This window comes from Sprattus sprattus, assembly GCF_963457725.1.
Source record: "Sprattus sprattus genome assembly, chromosome: 13".
Lineage (NCBI taxonomy): Eukaryota > Metazoa > Chordata > Actinopteri > Clupeiformes > Clupeidae > Sprattus > Sprattus sprattus.
In genome coordinates this window covers 22,823,162-22,834,285 of record NC_137911.1, presented here as the reverse complement: position 1 = coordinate 22,834,285, position 11,124 = coordinate 22,823,162, and the positions used below count along the sequence as shown (strand labels likewise).

General features: G+C 43.4%; 1 protein-coding gene across 6 annotated transcripts in view; it reads left to right on the top strand.

Moving 5' to 3' along the window:
- The first annotated feature begins 2,488 nt into the window (after positions 1-2,488).
- Positions 2,489-11,124, top strand: part of kidins220a (kinase D-interacting substrate 220a) — a 49,789-nt gene continuing 41,153 nt past the window's right edge. For 4 of the 6 annotated variants that reach the window (XM_080850433.1, XM_080850432.1, XM_080850429.1 and 1 more), the window contains exons 1-10: positions 2,489-2,638; positions 5,895-6,051; positions 6,342-6,440; positions 7,422-7,520; positions 8,559-8,657; positions 9,074-9,172; positions 9,345-9,443; positions 9,746-9,943; positions 10,289-10,387; positions 10,801-10,899. In XM_080850433.1, the coding sequence (XP_080706559.1) occupies positions 5,920-6,051; positions 6,342-6,440; positions 7,422-7,520; positions 8,559-8,657; positions 9,074-9,172; positions 9,345-9,443; positions 9,746-9,943; positions 10,289-10,387; positions 10,801-10,899 (1,023 nt within the window). In that variant the 5' untranslated portion in view covers positions 2,489-2,638; positions 5,895-5,919. Of the gene's footprint in view, positions 2,639-3,724; positions 3,837-5,894; positions 6,052-6,341; positions 6,441-7,421; positions 7,521-8,558; positions 8,658-9,073; positions 9,173-9,344; positions 9,444-9,745; positions 9,944-10,288; positions 10,388-10,800; positions 10,900-11,124 lie in introns of all 6 variants that reach the window. The other 2 variants (XM_080850431.1, XM_080850430.1) reach the window with 2 other exon arrangements.

Genomic DNA, 11,124 nt, shown 5'->3' with positions numbered 1-11,124 from the left:
TTTAAATCACAGTGATGCACTGTCACACTGGACCTCAGCGCCTAATCATCTTAACGAACCATTGGTACCTGCCATGTCGGCACCAGTTATGAAATAGTATGAGTGATGTCAAGACTGCATTACATTACTGTAGCCATGTGCCACAAGGCACACTCTCTATTCCACTGGTTCAGATAACAGCTAGGGGTGTTCTTGGTGTTGCAGCTGCTCAGGTGTTAAAGCACCTATTCCTCTTTGTTGGTGAAGAAAAGAGCCCTAGCCATGAATTGGATATAATTGGGAGTCAAATTATGTTCATTTTATATAGATATTTCTGTTCTAAATGTTTATGTTTAATCAGCACCTCTCTTGTTGTGTTGTCTGTTAATTCTGTTATCATCACCAGGGGTGGTCAAACCACATTTCGGTCCAAAGGCCTTAGGAAGGGAAATACTTCATACTACATCTTACTCAGAAAGACAAGAAGTGCACTGACCACACCAACCAGCATATCAATGCAAAACTGATAGGAATGTCCAAAGTGCCAAATCACAGGAGGCGCACAAATGTTTTTATGTCAATATGGAAAAAAAAACAAATATTAAAAATTGGAAGTCTTGCAAACAAACGCTTTTTTTGTGGGTTAGACTAGGTGGAGAGATTTCTATTAAATAGCTTTTGAAGAGAGTCTGATTTATTAGGTGGAATAAATAAGAATTAAAGAGATCATTATTTTTAGATGCTTTGTGTGAAAACTGAGAAAAAAAGGGGAAAAATGGAGAGTTCGCTCTCCCCCATTGTTTCTGTTCCTTTATTCTTTTTGTGCACTTTTGCTATGATTAAGAACCAGTGCTAAACAGACTAACTGCCAGAGCAATGTAAAGGAACACAACTCAAGCCCAAAGGGAAACTGACTGAGGAAGGGGGGACAACTGGTCCGGCCATATGTGAGGTCATTAGCCGTGTCGCAGGCCACTTTTACAATCACCCCAGACTGTCAAATTCAACACTGGGTGTCATGACAGGGTTTCTTATGATGAGAGGAGTGAGGGCACAGACGTACGTCCTAGTCCTCCGCTAATCTGGCCTCTAAACTATGGCCGTTTGTTCCTCCGTCTCAGTCATGTGTAAGGAAGGAGTTATTGTCCTTACGTGTGTGTGTGTGTATGTGTGCCTGTCTGTGTGTGTCTGTGTGTGACAGTGCTGTCAACTCCTGTTCAGGAACATACCATGTGTGTTTTTGTGTGGAAAAACAACCCTCAACTGTCAACCCTAAGGAAATATAAAATAAAATACATGAAGATGTTAATGCTGATGTATTTGAATTGGGGAACCACACCCCACCCCACTCAATTCTGTGTTTTTTTTTTTTCCTAAACTGAAAACTGAATTTGTATCACTGTTATTTCGTACTACCCCAATATCAGACTCTACTGTTTGCCATGTTGTTAATCTGTATTAATCTTTTGGCTCTATGTCACAGGACTGCTGATTCAGGTGAACAACTGCACTGGGATTTATTTTGTCTGGGTGCTCAAAGACGGCCACACATATTTGTCACTCGTTCCCTCCTGGTTGACTCTGTCCCAATAGTCAATGGTCCTTCTACATCTCAAGTCTAGGCCAAACCGCATCAATACCCCAGAGACTAAACTGGGCCTTAGTTCCTGATGCAAGCTGAAAGGATAGAGAGAGCCTATGATGGTTGAACAGTTTTTGTGATGGATTATTTCAGTGCTGGATAAAAAAAAAAACAGGTTAAAAGGTCAGTGTATATTGGTAAAACCCAAGTGCTTCAGTAACCGTTCTTAAAGGGGGGAGACTATCTGAGCAGTAAATGCGTGTTCACAAACAGACTACCTTGACTAGAACCATTTAACAAATAGGTGCCCAAATTTGGCTTCCCTGAATTCACTTTTTTGGGGAGGTGGATTTTTTTAATTGAGTGACAGTTCCTACCAGTCATTTTACTTACAAAATGTATCGTGGTGATTGTGTGTTCTCAGATAATTGTCACTTTTGTCAACACTGTGATTCATTAACTATTTTATACTTTATGGTAACAATGCTTTATTTGTAACATTTGTGTGGCTGTGTAGGGACATTTGTACCTTTTGTCTAAACGTGTCATTTGTATTCTGGACAGTGTTTGTTGATGTGTTTCTTGGCAGTTAAACCAGCTGATTAAAATACTCATTTTTTCACATTGACAGTTACTGATATGTGTTTTTATCCCCACATAGACCTACATCGCGATTAATGATTTAGGTCGTTTGGGGTGTGCAGTTGGCTATATGGCCGTAAGTAGTTTCTCACCTCTGAAGACAAACTGTCAAAAACTGATGTATCAAAGTGTGACATATGACAGACGCTAATTGTTAATTGGGAAGTATTTGGTCTCGAACGTCAACTACAGTCAGTGATGTCGAACTTAACAGTATACTGTACTGTGCTTTTGCCACACCTACTCTCTTACAGTAGGCGGAGACGGGTGTAGTCGAAATTTATTTGGGCCAGCCCTCTCGAACAAAATGGCTGGCTCCTTAAGTATCGCATGATAGCCACAACAAGAAACGAATAAGAATAATAATCAGAAGAAAGCAATTTCTCTCCTATGGATTGAGTTTTGGTGCACCCTTGACATTTCTTCTTGAAATAGGTAACGTGACATTGATTTATTCCTTTGTATATGATTGTCACGAGCTCTGCAGCCTTTCGCAAAGTACCTGTTGGGCTAACTTACTTTGTATCGACTTGAAGTAACTTAGCTGCCAAGTTTGACCGAGTTGTTGTGTTGAAGTTTCTGGAGTTGGCGAAATATTCATATTTTTCAAATCACTTTGTCCTGACTGAGAAGTCTTGCTCTTAAGAAGTCGTTTCTAGGCTATTGCCAGCTAACTACAATGATGCCTAAAAACACATGCTGATTATCTAAACTGTTAATGACATACGATAAGATGTCATGTTGCTCGCGCAGATAGGGAGGCTATTGTTCGACTAGGAGTTGTTCAGACGGGCAGTACAGACACGGCTTGGTTCATGGGAATTAAAAAAAAGTATTGCATGGACTTTGGAAGTAAACGTTGATGCAACGTTTCAACTGTCAGCGTCTCAGGTGTATTCTATTTTTAAAATGTAACTCACGTCTTAAGTGACAGCAGCCTAGCTAGTGTGCGTGGGTTAAAAGTTTTTACCATTGTTTTGTTCAAAATCGGCCTCTTGACTTCTCTGTTGTAAAGGAAAGGGATGGTGTGCCAAGCAAATATTGTCAATGGAAATGTCTTCTCAGCAGCTTTACGCCCGCATGACAGGCCTAACCAGCCGTGTATATTTTGAGATGTTGCTAAATCAGTGCGGGCTGCATCTCTTCCCAAAAAAACGGTGTCTGTCTAATGTAGCGTGTCCAGTCATGTGTTTTCCAAGTAATTATGTAAGGGCCGAAATTGTATGTTACTCCGGCCTTTAAGGACATCATAGGATATGGATAGCGATTATCACTTATCTTGCCATAGCTCAATTAATCAGACCCTATTCACATTTAAGCCTTTCAGATTTCCTGCTCCTGAAGGTGACAAAAAAAGGGGAAATATGCAGTGTTGCAGCTCAACCAAAAATATGCCAGAGGTAGATGTATTAGTGGACCATGTATATGCTAATCCAGCTCCAGTGCCCAGTGGGTCATTGACATTGTGTGGGTGTGGTACGGGACTGGGCGTTTTGCTCCCATCTCATACATCATTCATAGCACTCAGTGATGCTGAGAGGAGGGGTGCCGTTTTGTACTCAGATAGAGTGACAGCACACAAAGAGCAAGACACTGAACAGCTCAGAGAGCACAGCACAACTTGGAACTGGAGGTAAGAGGCTGTCTTTGGCTACACTCATGTTTGAGGTTGAAGTGTCACTGCAATCCAGTCAGTCTGTGCAGGCAACATGTGGATTATCTCCTGTCTTTCTTTGTTTTGTGTGTATGTGTGTGTGTCGTAAGGGGGTGACTGTGTAGAGGGGGATGAAGGTTGGGGCCCCATTCAATCAGTGTGGAGCTCAGGGAGCTGACTGCACATTGATTGGCCTCTCCACGCATTGTCTCCCCCAGGAGAGCAGCTGTGTTGCTAAAGGGTGTGTCAGCAGAAAGCCTGAGCTGTAAACAAAGGAGGCTTCTCTTTCATCCTGTTGACACTGTAGAGTTTTGATAGAAAGACTTGTTGTTATTTATCATACTTGAAGGGGTAAGTTAATTGTTAATCAAAGTGGACAGAAGCACTCTTAGTGTTTCTTGCTGCCGAACAGATAAGGTTGAGATGTCTAGCTAGAGTTTGCCTTATCAGCAATATCTACTTGCCTAATAGTGAAATTTAGCAGATTTTAGAGGAGGGCTTTTCTGTCTCCTTCACGGTTCAGTGTTTAATGCCACCACTGCAAGTGATGACATTGTAACAGATGAAGGTGGGTGACCAAATGGCAGTGGCTTTGGGTCACATGTTTCTTGACAGGAAGATAATCACAGAAGGAGAAAACACAAGTGCTAATCTTGAAAGATAGGACTGTCGCTTTATGACAGGCTACTGTTCTTTATTGCTACAGCAGAGAGTCTTTCAGTCCCGGGACGAGTTCTCCTTTTTTCTTCCCAAAATGCTGTGTGTTCCTACTTTAGCTGAAATTCAGCAGCTTCTACTGCTTTGGATTCAGAATGAAGAAACATAGTCTAACATTTTCGCCTACACTGGAGGCACAACATCCACAGAAAGTCACTTGCTTTAAAAACTTCAGGTAAAGGAGAAGCTTTGACAGCCTTGTTTAAAGGAAGTTTCTAACCAGCGCATGAGAATTGCTCATCACCAGTGACACATTTAGGTTCCTTAACAGACAAAAGGCAGACATCAAATGACGACGAGGAGGTGCACAGTAAAATCAGACTGGTTTTACTCACTGCTTCAGTCAGCTCAGAGTAGGCTGGATTATTTCCCTTCTGAATAGATTTAAATGTGAAAATAGCTATCCTATTTGTGAAGTCCCTCTGAAGTTTAATTTTCAGAATAGCATAAACTATACATTCAATCTGTTCAAAGGAACTGCAACGTTTTATTTTACCAGTAGCCCCCAAAGGGACTTTATACCAGCAGATATTAACGATCTGCCACATTTTCTTGAGTTTGAGAATGAAATTGATTCTGTGGTTTTTCAATGTTTGCTGTTCCTTGATAATGCGCTGCCTTCTGCGTCACTAAAAGCCTGATGAGCCAGAAGTGCAGCCTACATACACACACACACAAACACAGACATATACATTCATGCACACACACATACACACACATACAAACATGCACACACGTACACACACACACACATGTATACACACACACACACACACACACACACACACACACACACACTTTCCTCAGTCATTATGTGGGCTGAACATGGCCTTTGCTAAAAAGCTCTAAGAGGTTTACTGCTCTGAGAGTCTCAGAGAAACAACAGACTTATAAGTGCAGCAACAAATTGCTTGGAAGCTGTACTTCTCTTAGGCTCGTAACTGAACATTTACTAGGGGGAAAGTTTGCGTAATAATTGGCTACATTGCGAGCGGAGTCTCAAAATGAATCCCGCTGTAATTGGCCTTTGCCAGGAAAGCAATAATTCTGCATTATTGCTTTGTATGCATTAATTTTGTGGGCCAAGACAACAGAGAGCTCAGGACCGCTCCACTCTCGTGTCTCACACTCTGTCCCAGATAACTCAAGTAGGTCGGCTACATAATCAGATTCGTCTGGCTTTGTGATGGATGAGCGAGCCATAAGGTTGACCTGAGAGGGACAGTTGTAACAAATGAATGAAGAAAGTTCATGTCCTTTCGGTTCCCGCCTTTGTTACTCAGTGGCCTGCTCCACTTTCTCTTATGTGTTTTTTTACAGGGGTTAATCTGAAGAAGTGGTCGCCATGGATACCACCACGTCCCTCAAAACCACGACTCTGGCCATTCAGAGTCTGTTTGGCTATGTGGAGGAGGAAAACCTACCTGCCATCAGAGCACACCTGGAGAAGTTCAGGGAAGTGGACAGCAGAAGTGATGTACGTAAACTGGGGTTGGACGTCGGGGATGGGTATGATCAGCTGAATGACACGGGGGACCTCCATGTGGCATAACAAGGGGCTGTTTTAATTGCATGTTTTTTCAACATTTAAACCGAAATGTATCGTCTAAAATACCCCCTTGTGAGTTTTTCATCCCAATTAAGAAGCTTTTCATGAAAATACAGTTCTGTAACAAAAAACTAAATCTTGTTAACCTCAGTAGGCTGATGCAGCGATACAGTAACGTACTGAATTGACCTGATTAATTATCCTTTTGCTTGTTCCAGAATGGCCAGACTCCCCTGATGGTGGCAGCAGAGCAGGGCAGCCTGGAGATCGTACAGGAGCTCATAAGGAGGGGTGCCAATGTTAACCTGGATGATGTGGTATGGTAACTTTATTTTTGATTTATTTTTGGGCCTTTTGGCCTTTAATCGATAGTTGTAGTAAAGAGCGGGACAGGAAATGAGAGGGAGAAGAGGTGGGGAGTGGGCAGGAGAAATGACATCAGGCCGGAATCGAACCTGTGTCCTCCATGGGTATCAAGCCCATATGTGGTCAGGGCTACTGGTTGCGCCACAGTGCCCCCCAACTTTCAATGTATCTTAACACCAAACCATTATTCAATTCATGTAACACCTGATTCATGACTTGGCCTTCTTTTACTTTCTAGTAGCTCTTTGGTGTAGAATCCATTCTGGTGGTATGAAACTACACTGGCAGCAGTTCAGATTAGGACATTTATGATCCGCAGTAGCTACAAAGTTGCTGTCACAAAAGCTGACGCTTACATGTTGAAAGACTACATGAACGGACCTTTGTCCCAGAGACAAAGCAAAGATAGTTTTGCATAAGATTTGAGCAATGAGAGATGATTTTCTTTTTGTCCTGGAGAAGAGAAGACTATGAGTATCCCTTGAGTTGAACTGATTGTGAGATTTTTGTCGTGTGATCTCATTGTGGTCAGGCCTCGTCATCTTTAATTGGCAGGCAGTCCGTGCTCCCTAGGTAAACAACCGGGTGTCAACCTGCAGTAGCCACGTCAAACACACACAATTACAACCCTGTAGCCAGAACACTCTGAGGCGAGCAGTCAGATAACCTGACTGCCTCTCTCTGTGACTTTATCTCTTCACTATCCGACTTCAGCGCTGTTTCTCCTCTCTCGGTAATTGGATAAAAAAATTGCATCTCGCCTCAGCATCCATGAGCACTTGGTATGACCAGCTGGTAGGTGCAGCCTGACCTCACCATCTGACACTGGAGCAGGGAAGCCTCAGGGTAGCATTGTCGTTGTAATGTTGGTAGCCCTGTTGTGGCGGTGTTGGTAACTTTTTCTGTCTTTACTGTATGGTGTTCACGAACAGGATTGCTGGACTGCTCTGATATCGGCTACTAAGGAGGGGCACATAGACGTGGTGAAGGAACTGCTGGCCAACAATGCCAACCTGGAGAACCGAGACATGGTGAGCGCTGACAGGGATGTTCTAAAAATATTCTAACTGCCACAGTATACACAGTATGTCCTAAGTACTTGTTTACTAGAATACTTGAACACTTAAACGGAGGTGCTATTATTAACGCATGACGTTTTGAATTACACACAAGTTAGTTTTCTTTGAATTGTGTAACTTATTTCACTGTTGTTGTTGTTGTTGTTGTTGTGTTGTAACCAAATAGTCAGAGAAGAAATGTGCTTTCCTGTTTGATGCCAGTATTGGTTTGATAGATTTTAGATTATTCATCCATTAGCCATGAAACGGATAGGCAGGGGGATTCGATTTCCCACAATATGATTTCTCCACTTCCGACCTAATTGAGTTGACTGCTGGCTGCCTGTGTGCATCGCATTAATCCAGCATTTACCGTACTGAACTCTTCCAAATAGGATTCCTGCTCACAAATGAAGTGTGTTGATCATAGATAGGCAGTGTAGTATGACCGTATTCCACTCATGCACCGGATAGACACAGATTGAAAATAAAAAATAAATAAATCAGTTTTATTTTGCAAAATATACTCAAAGTTTGAACTCATATTTTAAAGAAGAGTGCTCACAAAATGACAAAAGATGTAAAATGCATCTGAGTGACTGAGTCAGAGCTTAGTCAGAGCATTTCCATTATAGTAACTGTTGCCTAGTCTCTTTTGGGGGTTAGGTGTGGTCTCTGGTCTCTGGTGCCTGTGTCGCGCTGTGGTAAAAATAACTGGCTTACAGGGAGCTGTGGGTCGTCTGCAATTTGAGCATTCATGCGTTTTGGCACCCATGAGTCAGGGAAGGGCTTGAGGATGATCCAGTGTCACTGGAGCTACCGAGAATCATGACATCGATACAGATGCTTACTTGTGCTTCTGTGTGTGTGCGTACAAATGTTCATTTGTATTTTATGCATGCAATTTACCTGTGTGTGCGTGTGCGTGTGCGTGTGCGTGTGCGTGTGCGTGTGCGTGTGCGCGTGTGCGTGTGTGTGTGTGTGTGTGTGTGTGTGTGTGTGTGTGATTAGGGAGGCTGGACTGCTCTCATGTGGGCTGCCTATAAGGGTCGGACAGAGATAGCAACCCTGCTACTGGAGAAAGGGGCCAACGCCAACATCACCGGTCAGGTACATATGACCACACAACCATGACTCACAGCAGCCATTTTCCTCATTTCTTAGTTTAAAATTGAAGAGTACAGACATTACGAATGGAGCGGTTGTCATTTCATACATTTTTAACTATGTAACTATTTTGTATAATTCGGCTTTGTCTTCAGCTGGCCTATTTAGATAAAGCCGAAGATATTCTACTTAACCCCCCCCCTCCCAGCCCTTCCAATAGGTTCTTTTACTGTCAGATCTCCTGCAGTTTTCGCCTGTGAATAACCCCTGTAGTTGTTTAGTTTTGTGCGAGTGTGTAGAAAATGTCTATATCTTAAACCATGAACCTTTTAAATGAACCTAAATAAATGCAAAGTGTAAGAGTATGCCTTTGAGTCTGTCTGTGCATCTGTGTGGTTCGTCCTCTCCCATCCGAGCAGTACAGCGTGTACCCCATCATCTGGGCAGCGGGGAGAGGCCATGCTGAGATCGTCCATCTCCTCCTGGAACACGGGGCCAAAGTCAACTGCTCTGACAAGGTGACCAGCCCCCTCCCCTCTGGACCACAAACATAGCTTTCAAACTACCACAGTGATGTGTTGATTGGCATTGTCTTTTTAATTCTAATGTTCTCCGTGATCTTAGTATCGGTTGTGTTACCGTTTGTGTAATGCATGTAATGAACTGAATATTTGAACATCTTGTTGTCAGTATGGTACCACCCCTCTGATTTGGGCCGCCAGGAAGGGCCACTATGAGTGCGTGACGCACCTGCTGGAGAATGGTGCCGATGCGGACCAGGAGGGGGCGGTATGTGCTCTCTCTGTCTTTCCTCTTTATTCAATCACCTTTGGAACAATCGCATATGGTAAAACTACATTATCATATTGGTGTAATACTTGATATTATTTTCAATTACTATTTCACTGAATATTCCCAATCTTTCTAATGAGCATTGCTCTGTTATACAAAGCTGGGGACGCTGTAATGTTAAGCAGGCAGAAATGCCACCTCTGTCAGACACTTTAAGCACCTGTGTCACCAACTTTGGGAAAGTTGTCTTTTCCCTTGTGCAGTGAGGTCCCTAAGCTGTGTGTGTGTCCCCCCCGTAGAACTCCATGACGGCCCTGATCGTGGCGGTGAAGGGAGGCTACACTAATGTGGTGAAGGAGCTGCTGAAGAGGAACCCCAATGTCAACATGACGGAGAAGGACGGAAACACCGCCCTCATGATCGCCGCCATCGAGGGCCACACGGAGATCGTGCAGGACCTGCTGGACATGGGGACCTACGTCAACATACCAGACCGGGTTAGACGAGTGGGATTAGATGTGCACACACACACACACTTTGTGTATGGTTAGATATGTTCACACACTTAGATCATTTAGGATCTTGCTGGATTTTGAGCCATTTATCACCACAGTAGGCAAGGTGAAAGATGCAGGTACAGACACACACACACACACACACACACACACATACATACACACACGTGCATTCCCTCACACACTGAATAGGTGCAACATCTTGCAGCTGCTCCAGATGTTGGATGCCATTCCTCACACAGATTCCACATTCAACACACACCTCATGACTCCACAATGTCTCACACACTGAATAAGTAATGTTTACCGACTTCTATTTTTTGCCAGAGTGGGGACACTGTGCTGATCGCAGCAGTCAGAGGAGGCCAAGTGGACATTGTGCGAGCCCTGCTGAACAAATACGCTGACATTGACGTCAGAGGGCAGGTATAGCACCATTCTGTAACTGTTCTGAGACCTGTATGAAAGCCTGATACTTGGGGGAAGCGTCTGTGCAGCGTAAGGTCTGCTCTACCAGAGCTCATGGCTCTAGCACTGGGATGCACACAGTCCTCCCCCATTGTCACGTGTCATATGACCCTGATAGATCTGTCTTTAAACCTCAATCTTGTACCTTTTTAATCAATCTGTGTAAAGGCACGGTGCAAATTGTTATATATCAATTCATTGCTTTGTCTGCTAAGCCATCAGTTCTTTTGATACCATTTGAAGTGATTCGTTACACTTTTAATGCCTAATGAGGATACAGAGCCAAGCTTGACTTTGCTCATCTTCATTTGAATCAATCTTATTAATGGTCCTCTGATGTGTTTGTATGCACCGCTGTGGTGTGTTTTTAGGATAGCAAGACTGCTCTGTATTGGGCTGTGGAGAAGGGCAATGCCACCATGGTACGAGACATCCTGCAGTGTAACCCTGACACGGAGGCCTGCACCAAGGTGAGCCTCACCATCTGCCTACTGCCTGCAGACACACACGCGAGCCATAACAACTCCCACAACAAAGAACACAACAACCACACACACACTCAAAGTCGGTCCATGGAGTAACCATAACAGCCTGTTTTCAGAGGATAGTAACTTTAGCGACCTGCAGTCAGAGGGCATTGTTGCCATAGCAACCTACAGTCTGAAGATGTAGTAACCGAAACTACCTGTAAAGAT